General features: G+C 48.4%; 1 protein-coding gene across 1 annotated transcript in view; it reads left to right on the top strand.

Annotated features, from left to right (window-relative positions):
• The window catches only part of SARDH (sarcosine dehydrogenase), a 101,153-nt gene extending 92,766 nt beyond the window's left edge, over nucleotides 1-8,387 (top strand). Inside the window, exons 19-21 of the mRNA XM_048823258.2 lie at nucleotides 15-183; nucleotides 817-952; nucleotides 7,963-8,387. Coding sequence (XP_048679215.1) covers nucleotides 15-183; nucleotides 817-952; nucleotides 7,963-8,088 — 431 coding nt within the window. The 3' untranslated portion in view covers nucleotides 8,089-8,387. The remainder of the gene's footprint in view (nucleotides 1-14; nucleotides 184-816; nucleotides 953-7,962) is intronic.
• The last annotated feature ends 9,164 nt before the right edge of the window (nucleotides 8,388-17,551 follow it).

Genomic DNA, 17,551 nt, shown 5'->3' with positions numbered 1-17,551 from the left:
GTCTTTCTCTGCAGGGTACAGGCACTGGCATGCGGATCTGCGTCCTGACGACACCCCCCTAGAAGCAGGCCTGGCCTTCACTTGTAAACTCAAGTCCAGCATTCCCTTCCTTGGACGGGAAGCTCTGGAGACACAGAAAGCATCGGGAGTCCGCCGGCGCCTGGTCTGCTTCACCATTGATGAGTAAGTATGACCGCCCCTGGGCTGGGCTGTGCATCGGTGAGCTCTGCCTGGGTGTATTAAATACAACAGTCACCCTGGTCCTTGTGATCCAACTTTAACCAGAAAGAAGATTCTGCCCCACACACCAACTCGGAGCTCAGCCACAAACTCCCTCTGCCATTTCCTCCGCTCTTGTTTTATCTGATCAAACTTCTACCGTGTGAAAATGGGTGGGGTTATCTGGTTCCAACCAAAATAGCAGGGGATATTGCAAGTCAGGACTGAGGCACACTGTCAGAGCTGTGTGTGTGGCCGAGGAATGTAATCCTTGGGGTAACATGTCAGGGTTAACATGCACTGGCAGAGCTGTGTAGGTTACAGCCTGGAATAGTGGAGTGCCAGAGGTTAGAGACTGGTGCAAGGCTTTGTGTGGAAGCCCAGGACTGGAATAACAGGGGGTGGGAGATTATTGGCAGAGTACTGTTTAGGAAGCTAGCACAGAGCCTGCCTACCTGCACAATGTGTTCCTGTGGTCAGCACCTTTAACTCCTTGATTTTCTCTAGCAACTCCGCTGGGTAAAACCCCAAGAGTGGCAGGGAACTGCCCTGCTGGGCTGCTGTTTGCTAAAGGTCTGCTCTGCTCTGGTCCTGCAGGAAGGTGCCTATGTTTGGACTGGAGGCCATCTGGAGAAACGGCAAAGTAGTCGGGCACATCCGGAGGGCAGATTTTGGCTTTGCCATCAACAAAACCATTGCCTACGGGTACATCCGGAACCCTGATGGAGGACCAGTGAGTATAGGGAACATGGTGCCTCCCGGGCCCCCATGTCATGTCAAGCTGTGTTAGCAGCCCCAAATTACACATCGCTATACCTAGAACTACATCCAAATGGCTGCAGGGTGGCTGAGCTTGCAGTCCCTTCTAGCCTTATGATTCTGTGACTCTAGGAATTAGTTGCAAAGTCACCAAGTTGTCTCATTAGAAAATAAATCCCCTCCCAAAAATCTAAATGCATCATTCTGACCATTTCAAAACAAAACATTTCAATATTTTGATTTGAAATCACTTTTCTTTTCAACGTTTACTTCAGTTTTATTTTTAAAACATGTTTAAAGTTTAAAAGAAAGAAAGAAAGAAACAAAATGTTTCATTTGACCCGAATTACTATTTTTTTCCAACCTTTCTGGTTCACTGAAAATTACAGAAAATGTCCATGGCAGGTTGAATTGAAATGATTTTACATTTTTTGGAAGGGTCAGTGATCCAAAATATCTGTTATTGGCACTGCTCTAGTTCTCAGTGTCTGGGGAGAGATGGGACTTCAGGGGGCGCATGAATAGAGAGAGAGTAGTAACCTAGCTCAAGAAACATGTTTTGGGTGTATGGAGCAGCTTGGAAGGAGGAGTCCTTGAGACTCGGACAAACGGTGTGTTGAGGTTGACAGTGCTGGAAGAGTGCAGGATGCAGGGAGGAGAAGCAGAAAGACACAACGACAGAGAGGGGCAGAATTATGCAGGGAGAATTCACATCCATGTGTGGAGAATGCTGTGTTTCATTCTCTGAGTCAGAAGATTTGCAGGGGGAGAGAGCGTAACATTGATTTTATTTAAAACCTCACACACACTAATCTTTAAAGAGAGAGCGCAAACACTAATCTGGGGACTGAAGGATTGCAAGGTCCCCTCTGTCTCTTCACAAAGTTCTTATCTTGTATAACCACAGCGAAGAGATTCCAAAGAGTGAGAGATTGCAGCAGTTTAGCAACGAACAGCTTTCTCTCTAGTGACTCCCATGCTGTTCTTTTGCACAGCTCCGTCTCCAGACTCAGTCACAGGTGCAAGCTAGAACGTTAACTGCAACAATGTATTCGCTCTAATTTGATCCTAGGAACTTGTGTCTAATAGGAACACATCAGGCACTTAACCTGAATAGCCTCATGGGGGAGGGGGACTCTAATTAACCCATGTGCTATAGACAGAGAGATAATTACACTTATATGAGGGCGTTTTGGGGTGGGAGGACTAAAAATAAAATCCCCAGGAACCAACTTAACCTCATACACAGAGCAGGCAAAAAAAAAAAGCTCATAAATTGCTGGTTGGTTTTAGATCACCTTGATTTTTCATCCTGTGGCAACAACAGTGCTGGGCTCCTGAGCCATGCGATTTTTATGGTCCAGTTAGTTGCTTTCCTATTCCCAAAACAATATCTTTCCCCTGCCTATTGTTTCTCATCAAGGAGTATCCTTCCTTCCTTCCCTCCTGAGCCTAGAAGAGGGCAGCCTGGTGCAGTGAACAGACTCCTGTTGCTGATGACAGGGAGTTTTCCAGCCCCATCCATTCACTCTCCCGGCATCTCATAATGTGACAGGCACCTGGAGCAGATGGAGCCTTGACATCAAAAGGGTTAGGGGAAAAGAATTCTGACACTCTGCTTCATGCCTGATGGTTGAGCCCCACGGGCTGATGACTCTGTGTGTGTGTGTGTGTGAGAGAGAGAGAGAGAGAGCGCAAATAATGTGGGATCATATCTCTATGGAAAAATCACAGCTCCGTTCTCTCAGTGTGCTCTGCCCTTTGCAGTCATTGTGTTCCCTGTGAATTAGAGGGGGATCCTGATGAGGCATTGCCTTTTGCTGGGTTGCCACTAGTAGAGGAGAAAGTAGGGGGGGAAAAAACTTAGGAACATGGTCCCAGGTACCTGCTAGAAGCCCAGAGTAAAAATACATTCCTCAAGTCTTTGCATTCCACCTATTCTGTGGAAAGGAAGTTTCTTTTACACAGGAACTCAATGTTCTCCAGCCAAATCCCCTGTAGCAGAGGTGGAATTTTAAAGGCCCTGGGCTGTAGCTTTAAAATGAATACAGTGTAGATGGGGCAAACAGAGGGAGTGGCTTAGTGGTGGGAGATGTGTAGAGTTAATACACATTGCTGCTGTTCAGGTCTGCTCCTTCCTCCCACCCAGACACTGTTGACCTTGACAGAGAGGCAGCATTAAAAGGAGTGTGAATGCTTCCAACAGAGAGAGGGACCAGAAGTGGTGAATCAGAGATTAGAAAGCTGCCCCAGAAGGCGTTTGTTTGCTTTTTATCTCATTATATTGGAGTCTGCAATGTTGGTGTGAAACCATATTGCACAATTCTGGGCAGACAGGCAGAGCAACTGTAGTGGAGAATGGGGAAAAGTGCCACATTGGGTATTCCAGCCAGGCACTTAGGGACAGAGCTGACTGTGGAAGAAATATGGAACAAAAACATCTGCTTGAGTTGTGTTTAAGGAAGCCAAACTAAGCCTCGGTTGAGATAAAGGATTCCCAAAGACTTGCACTTTTCAAGAAGGGGCCCATTAGTGAAATGAAAATTATTCTAAAAAATATCAAGCTGCTCTCCGTTACATTCCAGCACCCTGTTGAAGTCAGGTGCAAGCTACAATGTGAGTTGCAACAATGCGTCATCACTTGCCAGTGTTAGCTATGTTGGTGAGAACAGAATTTGACTCCCCTTTTTTTCTCGTTAGTATATATGTAAGGAAAGGCTTATACAGCCCCTGCTATTGTAGTTCACACCTCACACCTTTAATGCAGTTATCCTCACATCACCCTGTCAGGCATGGCAGTGCTATTATCCCCATTTTACAGATGGGAACCTGAGACACAAAGAGGCTAGTAAACTTGCCTATGGTCGTACAGCAATTCTTTGGTGGAGAAGGGAATTGAACCCATGTCTCCTGAGTCATAGCAAACAATCTGCCCACTGGGCCATTCTACTTTTCAGCCTGTTATAATGAAAATGTAGTAATAGGCCTCCAACCCGTTCTCCTTGCTTCCAGGCATCATGACATGATGACACTTCGATGCCACACGGTGATATTTCGACACATCATATTATGACAAGCTCTCACAATGCCTAAATATGTCTGGTCAAACAAACTCACTTAGCAGCAGCTGTTGGTACAGCGGGGAAGGAGCCTGAGAAATAGGCTCTGGTGACTATACAAGAATTTTTGCAAAAACTCATCAGTTCGTCTGGTGCTAATTTTCACCATTGCTGCTGGCAATGGGGGGACTTTTCACCCCAGGCAGAAGTTGCAAATTATTACAGCACCAACAATAAACATCGTAGGAAAATATCAGTTTTCTGAGGCCAAAGTCGATAAAGCTTGTGCTAAACTCTCAAGTGGGTGTGAGTTAAGCCTCAGGTTTGAAGCTGGTAAGAGTCTCAGGAGCTGCTTTTTTCTCGTAGAAGTGATGTATCGCTGCCTCTTTGTCAGGTCTTGAGACTGTGCAGGCTTCCAGGAGAGCTGCCTTGGGCAAGTTTCAGAGTGGTAGCCGTGTTAGTCTGTGTCAGCAAAAATAACGAGGAGTCCTTGTAGCACCTTAGAGACTAACAAATTTATTTGGACATAAGCTTTCATGGGTTAGAATCCACTTCACCAGATGCAAGGAGTGAAAATACAGGAGCAGGTATAAATACATGAAAGGATGGGAGGTTGCTTTACCAAGTGTGAGGTCAGTGTAACGAGATAAATCAATTAACAGCAGGATACCAAGGGAGGAAAAATAACTTTTGAAGTGGTAAGAGAGTGGCTCATTATAGACAGGTTTCAGAGTAACAGCCGTGTTAGTCTGTATTCACAAAAAGAAAAGGAGTACTTGTGGCACCTTAGAGACTAACCAATTTATTTGAGCATGAGCTTTCGTGAGCTACAGCTCACAGTTGACAAGAAGGTGTGAGTAACAGTAGGGAGAAATTAGTCTTTGGGCAAGTTGTTTTCCCTTTAACAGCCAGTTCTCCTCCTAGTGCAGGGAAAAGTGAGTGGAAGAGAAAGCAGAGTACATCTGCATGCCAGAGCTCGGAGCCACTTTGCCCAGTGCTGTTGAGTTAACCGCTCAAGCGCCTTGGGAAGTGCACATGCAGCCAGAATCTAAGCTAGCCACGGTTCGGATCCAGACGGCATTCAGCCGCTGGGATTCTGATAAATGATTCCACTTTGGCCCATCTCTACAATAAATGCTCTGTTCACTTAACTTGGCTTCCTTTTCTTCCTCTTTCATTTGGTTTTCTCCTGCCTGTAACTTCTCACTCCTCTTCTCTTCCCACCATCACCATGAGCCTTCTCATTCCTCCCTGAAACTAAAGTAGGGATCTTTAGTGAAGCCCACGAGGTGGCCAGGGTGTATGTGAGGAGAGGACTGGCCCCTCCTGTGCATAAAGACCTGGAGAGACAAACAAGCATTGAGCTAGAACCCACCAGGCAACCCGGTTGGTCCGCTCTCCCCATTCAACCACACACCATAAAGAATCGTTTCATTTGGCAGCACCAGCAAAGTCATTTTCAAAAAGACTCCTGCCCCCTCTTCTCCTCGAGGGCCTTTTCAGGTGACATTAACCCCCAATTAAAGCGATCAGGCCTGGCAATCAGCAAGGCACTTCATACAGGTGGTCTCTCTTTACAGGCCCCCAACCTTGTCAGTTTCCATTGTGCGGCAAGCGCTGACTTCAGTCGGGGGCACCAGCTCGAAGGCCTCCTGCAGAAAGGCATAGTTCACTGAGCAGATGTTAACGTATAGCTTTTATCCCTCTGCTCGGTAGGATAACTCCTGCCTGATTTCCATGGTAATTGCCACTGCAGGAGGAAGCGGGGAGTTTTGCATGTGCGCGCTGTGCAGTGTGACACGTTGATGGATGCCAGCGCAGATCAGCTGCCCTCAAGCAGGACGGCAGGAGACCTTTCAGCTGGATTCTTTCCATGCTGCAGCTCTGGGACCAGCGAGGTGTGGCTGTGCGTTCTATGCTGGGTCCAAGTTTCTTCCTCCTGGAGGCACTGCAGACTTGATAGCATGCGAGCTCTCCTCATCTCCTCAGCCCCAGCCATCACACCCATTCTCAGTGTGCCCTCTAGAGACTGGCATCTGCAGGAGAGAAAAAATAACTCCTGGCCCTGCCGTGCCAATGTCCTCCCCAGATCACCGGGCAAACCTAAGACCCCTCCAGCACTGCCCCAGCCAATCGAGAGCTGGAAATGTATACTAGAAACTCTCTTTTCTTGGTCATTGTCGCTAGGACTCCATTAGCCCCATCCTGCCCTGGCCACTCGTTCAGCCTACTAGTGATGCTGTTAAACCTGTAGGCATTGCATAGTGCTAACAGTTCCAGTTTACAAGGCAGTGTTGCTGGCTCTTGTGCGCACCTGTGATTTGCAGGGTGTACTGGAATAAACCCATAGCCTCTTTGAATTTTCACGATGGCTACAATGCTGCACACCATGGATGCAAGGGAGGATACAATCCATATCTTCTGGCTCCAAATGGGCAAGCTATTCCATTAGCACAAGCTCTCCATTAGCTTGTAGCAGTATAGGGCATATGACACAAATTGGAGCAGGTCTGATTCTATCCAGTGGAGGGCAGCGGTGTACACACACAAGCCAGTATCTTCCAGCTTTATTTACAGCTATACGTCTGTATGTAATATTTGTAATTTGCAGCTCCATAGCACCTTTTCATCCAAAGATCTCAAAGTGCTTTGTGAATACCTCCCTGCCAGGGAGTATTGTTCCCTTCGTCTTACAGATGAGTAAACTGGGGCACAGCGAGGGGAAATGACCAGCTCATAGCGGCACAATGAGCCTGCAGCAATGCTAGGAATGGAACCCAGTGAGTGGCTGGCTGTGTCTCTGTGTCCTTCCTTGTGTCGGAAGCTCTTCACCTGAGAATCAAGGCTCCCCCTGCACCCTCATGTGACAACCCCACCACTGCGGATGGGGTTGCAGAGGCAGAGGAGGTGAACAGCAGGGCAAGGCCGCAGCCCAGGCACTACAGCTGTAACTCTCGAACACTGGAGTGTTCTCTGAGCTAGCAGGACTAAGCGCCCCTAGGTAAAGTAATGTGCACTGCGGGGTCTGTTGCCCTTTGGTTGGCTAGTGCACACCACCGCCAGGGATTTTCAAACCCATCAGGAAATGCTTCCGAACAGATACAACAAACATAACACAAGTGTCTCGTTACATCAGCCAGTGCCGGGCCAGGCGAGTGGCCCTCGTCCACACCAGGATCTCCAGTGCGGGGGTTATGCATGTTCTCTCCTCGTGTTCAATGCAATCCAGCCAGGTGGGGAGCAGCTGGGGAACCTGCTTTTCTAATAGGTTTGTCTCCAGGAGGTTATACCCATAATATGCTCTGTGGTTACCCAGCTGCTCTGGAGTGGAACTCAATTTGACTTTCATTGTTTTGCCTGGTTGTAAATTCACTTTGCTTTAGATTCTGTGGGGAAAAAAGACCCGGTGCTTTTAAAATCTACATTCCTTCCCTTTTGGAGCTCTCTGGGAAGGAATGCGAGCAGCACCGGACCTGGCAAAAGAAATCACTCCTCTAGTCCTGTGTCCGTAGCCTAGGCACTTCCAGCTTCTTCCACACTATGCCTTGAGAGGAGTGTCCGTTCCCCATGGCTCCCTGACCCTTCTGCTGTAACTGCTAGGCAGACAACCAGCAGTTCTGGCATGGAGACCTGGGTTGAGATCACCAACTCTTACCACCTAACAGGTGAGAGACAATAATGGCTTTTGGACATTATCAATCCAGACTGGAGTTGAACCAGCAACTTAGAAGCAAAAGATGGCACAGCCCAATCCTCTTAGCACTCCTGGCCTTCCACACAGGAGTTGATAGCAAGCCTCCAAACACACTATCGCAGCACAGCAATGTTCTGGGGCATGACCGTGAAACGCTGCCTCGCTTGTTTAAGTGAGAGAGAAATGTGGGGGAGCCCATATATCAATGTCTCTGTCCTGTCCCCACTGCAGGTCTCCCTGGAGTTTGTGAAGAGTGGTGAATACATGCTGGAGAGGATGGGAGCTACCTATCCTGCCACAGCCCATACCAAGTCACCATTCGATCCAGAGAACAAGAGAGTGAAGGGGATCTATTGAGAGAGAGTGAGCACTCGGGACTGTGGTTGGAGAGTGAACCATGCACCTGTGCTGGTGACAGGCTGAGGGACAGAGGTGGATATTAACAGCTGACTATCCAGACTCATGAAGGTAAAACCTCCCTGCTACAGTGATGACTTGGCATCTTCCAAAGCTCCAAAATCTATCTTCACTATAGGACCACACCATGGTGTCTGCTCAGACCCTGAAGAATACTGCACGTTCTCTCTGGCTCTGTCCTGGGGACTCAGCTCTTTTCATTGTATTGGAAACAATAAAGCTCATGGGGTGCTGAAAAACATGGTATTGGGGACTCGACTAACTATTTACAGATCTCCTCTACTGGGACGCGTATGGCATACCTAGGCCACATACGCTACCCACGGAAATAAATGGTTTTGATGGAGAGGAGAAGATTTTGCTCTCCTTCTTTACCCTTTTATCTATAGCATCTCCCCAACCCTCGATGCACCTCACAGCCCCCAGGGCTCTTGTAAGCATTTTCCCTTTGATGATAGGTTTCAGAGTAACAGCCATGTTAGTCTGTATTCACAAAAAGAAAAGGAGTACTTGTGGCACCTTAGAGACTAACCAATTTATTTGAGCATGAGCTTTCGTGAGCTACAGCTCACTTCATCGGATGCATACCGTGGAAACTGCAGCAGACTTTATATACACACAGAGATCATAAAACAATACCTCCTCCCACCCCACTGTCCTGCTGGTAATAGCTTATCTAAAGTGATCATCAAGTTGGGCCATTTCCAGCACAAATCCAGGTTTTCTCACCCTCCACCACCCCCCCCCCACCCACAAACTCACTCTCCTCCTGGTAATAGCCCATGTAGGGGATGGGCTATTACCAGGAGGAGAGTGAGTTTGTGGGTGGGGGGGGGGGTGGTGGAGGGTGAGAAAACCTGGATTTGTGCTGGAAATGGCCCAACTTGATGATCACTTTAGATAAGCTATTACCAGCAGGACAGTGGGGTGGGAGGAGGTATTGTTTTATGATCTCTGTGTGTATATAAAGTCTGCTGCAGTTTCCACGGTATGCATCCGATGAAGTGAGCTGTAGCTCACGAAAGCTCATGCTCAAATAAATTGGTTAGTCTCTAAGGTGCCACAAGTACTCCTTTCCTTTGATGATAGTTAGGGATGGACACACATGATCTACCGTCTCCAAAACTACGAGGGCAAGAAGATATCGTATATATAAAAATGTCGAGGGAAAGCACGCACTGAAAGTAACAAAGGCAGAAGGCTGGCTTGGAAGCTTGGACTCTCCCACGCTGCCCTAAGCGAATTGCCAGAAAGTCACAGATGTGCCTCACATAGACAGGTGGAAATATGCTGGGGAAAGATGAGCTGACAGCTCGGGATCTGTGTTACATTTATCCAAGGTGCGCTCTCGTGCATCTAGCGGGGATTTGGGTATATCTTCCCTCGTTACTTTGAAAAGGTTTTGGCAGGTAAGCAATGGCAAATCTGCTGAAAGAAAGCAAGAGAACGGTGTAGAGTTCACTCCTTCAGTGTTGCATGTTGTAGCCCTTTGTAGAGCTGTGAGCTTTGATGTGTTGCTTGCTGTGGATTTTCATTGGACCACGAGGCTGCTCTGTTTATACCCACAGGGCCATATGGTGTCACCCTTTTCTGGTTCTAGATGTGCTCTGAATGTCCACGCGGCACCAGAGAAGTTATCAGAGCGTTTTGCAGCATGGATACATTTAGGGAATCCTTGTAGGACCTTGTATTGATTGCATTAGAAAACTTGTTTCAAGGGGATCTGTTGGTCTAGCCACCCTCCTCCCACCCCTAATCACTCTAGTGTCTTCAGGTCCCGAAATCAGCACAGCACTTAACCACCGGCTCAACTTGGAGCACATGCTTCACTCCCATTAGTGTCATTCAGGGGTTAAGCATGTGGTTAGGCGTTTGCTGAGTGGGGGGCCTGAGCAAACACTCCCCATTCCTTCCACTGTTGATGGCAGACAGTAAAAATAACATCCTCCCTTGTCCTTGTGAGGAGGCCCAGTCCTCTCGCTTGGCGTGCACCTGAATCTCTTCTGTCTCCAGCAGAGTCGTGGGGCCATTACCAGGGTGTTGGCTACTAAGGAATGCTGCTGCTCTTGTCCCAGCAGAGGGCAGAATCCTGTTAGAGGAGCCTTCTCCAGCCAGAGGACCGTGGGGGACCGTCCTTCATCGGCAGGTTCTGGTGGTCATCCACCATGTAGCCTGGCTTAGCAATGCCGGGGGTACCAAAAGAAGAGCTGCATTTCATCTTTGAAGGGGGTGGACTCTGGGAATGGAGAGGCATTTGCTGAAATGGAGAAACAGTTACAAACTGCCAGCTTGAGCCAGAACCCCAACTGTAAAATAAAGAAAGCCACATGCCAGGAGGGTGGCTCACAGAGCTCTTCAGAAGAGAGTTCACTCACAAAACTGTCCATACCAATGGCTTCTCCGAGGCCATAGCAGGATACGCAGGGCACAAAGCCCACTGGAGTCACTGGGAAGACTCCCATTGATTTCAGTGGGCTTTGCGTCAGGCCTTCAATTCTTAACTGGACGCAGGCTGGGGATAGCTTGTTTTTTGCAAATACCTATGCAGGGATAGTTTAAGTCTGGGACCCATTTTACAAACATAATCTTTATCAGTCTCTCTGCTGAAGCATTCTAGGAGATCACTTTGAAGTCTCCCTTTGTTTCCCCCAATGAGTAGCCAATATGGTCAGTCATCCGGCATCTAACCCGCGAGATGACAGACAACAGCAGGAGCAGACTTCAGGAACGCAGGGCTTATTTTGGAGCGACCTGGTACAATTTTCATTGCAGACGCACAGCAGGTGGATTGTTTATTGTTCAGGGGAAAGGTTAGATGAGTCCAGCCCTCTCTCCCTAACAGCTTCACTCATTTACAAAGCAACTTCATATGAGCTTAATCCCCATTTAGCTTTGTATGCATTTCATATGGGATAAATAATGCGCCTTTCAGACGCCTGCCACGTTCACACAGCAAGATCTGTGCTATGGCAGAACCCATAAAACATACACCATCACTTCGTGCTACTCTTGATCTGTGAACGAGACCATCCCAGAATAAGGTGCCGATCAGCTCTGAGCTTGGCCATAGACAGGCTATTGATTGTGTGCTGCATGCCCTTTGCACAGACTCACATACTGTCCAAACAATGAACGTTTTGCTCTAAGTCCCAGCTCAGAGTAGCACGTTTCTGATCCACTTGTGAAGACCTTAGATTTAACCCCCGTTTTTTGAAACACAGAGGCTGGGGTTTGGAGCGTACGGGCAACAGGCAGCAAACTATTACATTTTGGTGGGAGCGGAGTACCTAGCTGCACCCTTGGTCTCCTTTGAAAGTCCCACCCCGCCTTTACAAATGGCCCCTTTCCTCTTTATGATCCAAACTGTGGTCTCCTGGGGGTGGCTGTGGTCTTGTGGCTTGGGTACAATGAGCTGTGTGACCCTGGGCAAGTCACATCCTTTCTCTTTGACTCCCTGTCCTCCCTCAATGGGAATACGGATATCGACAGGCCATTGCAAAGTGCTTTGAGACCCTCAGATGTAACGTGCGCTAGAACTGCCAGGCATTGACCTCTCGTGACTCGCCATCTCATCATGAACCCATTTCTGCTCCCGCAGAAGCCAGTGGGATTTTTGCCAGGTGCCCGCCTAGCCCATTCTTCCTGCACTCATAGCATCCAGGCTGGGAGTGGCTTCACTTATGCACCCCCCCCACTTTGTCCTGGTCAAAGTTGCAGTTTGCACCTGCTTTGCAAAGGAGGAACATATGGCTTTAAAAAAGGCGGGGGGAGGGTCTATGATGTGGTGTCCGCCTCACACAGGGTTGAAAGGGATTAAGGTGGTGAGGCAGGCCAATTACGTTCATCAGGTGCACCTGGAGGAGGAGCCAGGGAGTAGGCCACTGATTAGAAGTAGGCTCAGCTGGGCAAGAACAGGCAGGAGTCAGTATAAAGCCCAGGACAGTGAGCAGCAAGGGGGCTGCAGTTACTCCCTGAGTGGAGAGAATTGGAGGCTGGCAAATCCAGAGAGGGGGCAAGTCAGATATGTAGAAAAAACCCAGGGGAACAGCAGCAAACGCTGGAACTGTACACAGGTCTTGGCTGCTTGTTATAGGGTCCCTGGGCTGTAACCCAGTGTGAAGGGTGGGCCCAGGTTCTCCTACCAGCAAGTGGGAAGGCTGTTGTAGGTGCCAGCCACACAGCAGGTCTGGAAGGACTTTGAATTCCCGGGAAGGGGTGGGCCAAGCCACAAAGAGGAGACCGCAGTCCCTGGAGCGAGAGAGGCCGCAGTGTTCGATGGCATGGTGAAAGACACTGCTGGAGAGGGATCTCAGCACCTGGCGGAGCTAATTCCCAGGATGGCCAGTAGGAGATGCCGCTAGCGGTGAGTGGACCCCATGACAGGGTCTGATCAAAGTGTTTGACTTAGTGCTTGTACCTTCCTGCCCTTGTGCATCTTGAAACCAATGCATGGCTGGCCTTAAAACTGGTGTGATTCCAGTCTGCCAGCAGGCCATGAAGTCAGCCCAGCCACACCTGTTGCTGGAGAGGGCTAGGGGCTCAGTGGTGGCTTGCGAGGGCATTAGCCTGACCTGTGTGTCGCAGAGCATGCGTGGGGAATGGGCTCTCCCCTGACCCCCAAATGAGTGGCAATTGTCATGGTAGCTGCTGCAGCTGTCTAACGGGGGGAACCTTTTGTAAAACCCTGACCCAGGGGGCCAGGAGCTAAAGCTCCATCTCTTTCTGGCACTGTTGTGTGGAGCTTTCTGGAAGACCAGAGAGCTGTATGGCCTCCCAGCACCTCACGTCCTCCCAGGATGCAGCTGACTGAAGTGAATCCAGACTTCTAGAGAGAGAGGGGAGAAAATACTCACGTCTTGCACTTGGGCTTCTCAGAAACCCTCAGCCTCCCTCCAGGGAGGAGATGTTCTCTGGGAGTAGGAAGAGGGAGAAGCTGCCTTCTCCCCTGGCGGTGACTCACAACCTTAATTAAGGTAGCTAAACAGCAGCTTGAGGGGAGGTGCTTTTGGCACCACCTCCCTGTTCCCCCTCATCAGAGCTCAGTCAAGCCAAGAGAGGCCTAGGTGCTGAATGAGTTAGCTGGTGTCAGCATGATCAGAAATACCCTCTCTTTGCCTAGCGGCAGCCAGCTCATACCACCACAGCCATAGAAGGTTTTTGCCCCAGGGTAATGACCTAACGGGGGGGGGGTCCTCTTTCCCATTCATTAAACTCATTACTGTAGTTTATATTAATAGGTTTTAAGGCCAGAAGGAACTGTTACGTTATCTCGTCGGCCCTCCTGTAAAGACAGGCAAAGGCTGAGACAGGGCAACACTCCTGCAGCTGGGAGGAGCCCAGGGACCATGCAGTGCACCCCTCAAAGCTACTGCATCCAGCTGGACCCCAGGAGAAAATGGCGCTGCCCAGCTTTGGGCAGATGCAACGGGTTGCTGACAACACCAATCCCTCGGCTGTCTTCTGCTTTCTGAACAGAGAATTCAGGTTGAAAATGTTATTTCCTCTGCAGCGTGTCTAAGCCTTTAATTTACCAGCAAACCTTCTGCAGAGACCAGGATCTGGGATCGCAAACTTAGGGTGATTTCAAGGGTAATTGCTGCCCTGCCTGAATTTTGAAAGCCGAGCTATTGCGTGGGGTGAGTTTTATTATTCACACGGCGAAAGGCTGACATATATTCTCCAGCAACTGATCAGATCAAGGCAACGTTCCAGAGCCACTCTCCTGTGGACAGATGACAGGCAGGTGCATTTCATGTCAGAAGAAGAACATTTATAAATAAATCAGTAGTTTAGGGTGACTGGAGGAGGGGGAGAGAAACTGGCAAAGAAAGAAGAAAGCAAAGCCAAGCCAAGCCAGTTGTCTCTGTACTGCGCTGCCTAATGCCCTGTTTGATTTCACAGCGGCTGCTTGGCACCTCTCATCTGTGTTCCAACCCGGCTTACAAATGGAAACGAGCTTGCTGCTTGGGCTTTAAACCCACATGAACATTAGCCCCCATCATTGAACGTTATAACATTTGGCATGATTAGATGCTGTGCTTCGGGGGTCACCCGGAGCTGGGCTAGCTTAGCGCTGCAGGTTGCAGTTCAGATGCAGTGCAGAACAACTGGGGAGACGTTTGTATAGCTTCTGTCTGTTATGTGCTTGAGGGCAGTAGCCACGTACTGTCACTAGCATGAAAATCTCGGCTGGGCGTGGTAGGGAAGCGACCCTTTCATGAAGCCGTCTTTGTTTCTACACTCTCAGGCCGAGCTCCTTTAGTTCATGTATTTCCAGTCTTTCAATCAACCAGATACTTGAGAGAGAGACTATCTGGATAAAAATCCTGTATTTCACATACACAAAATCCTTAACAATACCTGCATTTATTAAAAGTGAGGTTTAAATATCTAGTTATTTTTTCACCTTTTTGCTGTGTATGTGTGTAGTCCTGGAAGGAAAGAATGACTCTGTGGTTAAGGCATTGGCTTGGAGTTTAGGAGAGCTGGGTTCAGATTCTAGTTCTGCTACAGACTTCCTGTCTGTCCTTGGGGAAATCACATAATCTCTCTCTGCCACAGTTCCCATCTGTAAAATAGGAATAATAAATTCTTCAGGGCAGGGATTGCATCTCACTGTTTGTCTAGCACCTACCACAATGAGGCCCTGATCTCTGCTGGGGTTTATAGGTACAATGTAATAACAGCCATGCTTCTTGCACATGAACTACTTTCCTGAAAATAAACTGGTTAGTTTCACTCTTTCTTTATAGTCAGTTTCACTAGTTCTCATGCACCTAGATCAAGGCTGCTGGGTTTGAGTTTACACCTCCACAGGGAAATGTGAAAATCCCCCAATCCCTTGTTTTTATTGGACATTTAAATATATAACAATATTTTTGACAATATAGTCTGTCAAGATTAGGTTTTTGCAAACTCCAATCCCCTCCCCCCTTGTTCCTAAACAAACCCTAAATAATGGGCAGACCTCCATGATCACAATGTTTCCTACTGGCTTTAAAATCTATGAAAATTACTTGAGCGTGTCTTTAAAATTAAGCTGTAGATGTAAGAAAGACAGAAGATGCATGTTCCTGTCCATGCTGTGCTTAAACCCCATGCCAGGGATTAACTGTGCTAGCTAGAGATAATGCAGCTTTATCTTCCGAAAGAAACCACCTGCTTTAGAATTTTGAAAAATTGTTTGCATTCTCCATGCAAAACCAGTTGAAGCAGATCAGATTCTTCAGTACAAAATGAGACACTTGCGGCTTTTGAAATAGTACAATCAGGCAGGGCTGTTTTTGCAAAAACCTAGCCAGCCAGTTCTGAAACGCTCTGCAAGGTGCGGAGCCTTCACAGCAAGAAGATTTAGTTGAAGCAAACCTGATTACCAAAGGGATAGAGTGAAGCTAGTTTTTTTTTTTTTTTTTTTTGCAAGTTAAACCCGTGTGGAGCCTTTTAGAGCTGGGCGGGGAACTGGATTTTCCGTTTAGTGGGAAATGCCACAATTTCAGAATGTTTTTTCCATTCTGAAACAGAATGGGAAAACAAACAACAAAGGAAATTGAAATTTCCTGCACAGTGGAATTCTGGGGGGAAAATTGTTTTGGGTCGATGAAAAGGTTTCTATAAACCTCACGAAAGCGTATGCTCAAATAAATTGGTTAGTCTCTAAGGTGCCACAAGTACTCCTTTTCTTTTTGCGAATACAGACTAACACGGCTGTTACTCTGAAACCTATAAAATAGAAATATTTCTTTCCGATTTTGACAACTTACTTTATAATATAACACTTAAAAAATGAAACAATGTTTCAAAATGTTCCATTCCAAAAAGCTTGACCATATCAAAATGCTGCCTTTTGTTTTATTACGTGAAATTTCACCTACAGTGACATATTTCAGCAAAAAGTTTTGATTTTGGTGAAACGGCGTTTTTGATGGACATTTTCCAAAGAAATATTTTTTCCAACCAGCCCTGCAAATGTCTAGTATGGAGACATCCTCTGCATAGTCCTGTATAGAGATGTATCATCCATCCCCCAGCGCATTCAAATATCACCCTTTCCCTAAATGCATGTGCTTTTTTGCAGCATTCTGTGAAATCAGTGTCCCCCTGCATAGAGGAAGATCATGCTAGGGATTCTTGCTTCGTTCTCTGTATTGCCTTGTTCCTTTTTAATGGAAAATCCATGTAGAGTTTTTCTACTAAAACTGAGTCTGTAGTGCAACACCTGCTCCAAGTGCCACCCCTAACCTTTGGGAGGCGAGAGGCTCTGATCTAGACTCTGGCGGTTGTGCACTCCACACTCTCTCTGGAGTTCAGCTGGGTTTTTGGAGAGGGCTGGTGGCTTGCGTCCCAGAATGATGAAGAGGTGGGAGGCTCTTTGGTAGGAGGCAGGGTGGCAGAGTTCCTTGGGGGAATAATTAGTCGCATGCTGCTGGGGTTCTGATGTAGCATTAATGAGTGGTTAGGGCTTCCCCGCTGTTACAGTTGAAGGGAGCCTGCTCTGTCCCGGCCTTATGGCTGGCGGAGAGCTCCCCACCTCCCCTTCTGTAAAGATGATATAAGGTGAGGAGGCCCCAGCCCAGATTCCTCCAGGCTCTGGGGCACCACCTCCACCACCCGTCGAAACCCTGCATGAGTAGGCCCAACTCCACTAGCCAGTGTGGAAAGGGGAGGCTTGGCCAAGGTCCTGCCTTCCCTCGCCTGCTCTGGTCGGGCTATCGCAATGCCTGTGGCCCTGCAAATGGGTTCTCAAAGGCGATGGAAGGCTCCTTGTGCCATCTCTCCAGCGCCTGGGCATGGGGGTAAAAGGAGGGTGAAGCCAGTGGGGGAGTTCTCACCTCATCAGACAAGGAGGTGGGATGCTGTCGGGGGTGCTGCTTGCCCGGCGGGAGGAAGGGGAGCTGTGGGGGGCCAGACAGGAAGAGGAGATCTGCTTTATTTTAGACCCTGCTTGCACTGGGCCTGCCACAATCCAGCTTCAAACTGTCATAGGGATCACAGGTTACGTGGCAGCACCTCCTGATGTGGGGAAGAAAAGGTCCGTGTTCAGCTCCCATGCTTCTTTGTCAGCTCATTTTTCCTCATCATGGACCTACATGACGGCGCTAGGCCTGATACCCTCCCCATCCCCTGGCAGCAGGAGCTGCCTCCCAGCTGGCGGGCATCGTGCGCACTGCCATCTCCTGCCCTGCAAACCCGCGGTTGGTTATCCAGCTCCCAGCCGGCTCCTGTTCTCCCCTAGCCAGGCGCTCCCATGCAGATGCTGGCATGGCAGCGCGAGGCCACTTGTATGACCCAGACGAAATGCAACACAAGGATTTTCTCTCTACTCTTCCCCTGCCTGTGATTAGCTGCAGGGCCATTGGTGCACCCGCAGACCCAGGACTTCACACACAGGACCTGAAGAGACAGA

Source organism: Caretta caretta, chromosome 16, assembly GCF_965140235.1.
Source record: "Caretta caretta isolate rCarCar2 chromosome 16, rCarCar1.hap1, whole genome shotgun sequence".
Classification (NCBI taxonomy): Eukaryota; Metazoa; Chordata; order Testudines; family Cheloniidae; genus Caretta; species Caretta caretta.
The sequence above is the reverse complement of the archived record's forward strand: the minus strand, read 5'-3'. Positions and strand labels throughout refer to the sequence as shown.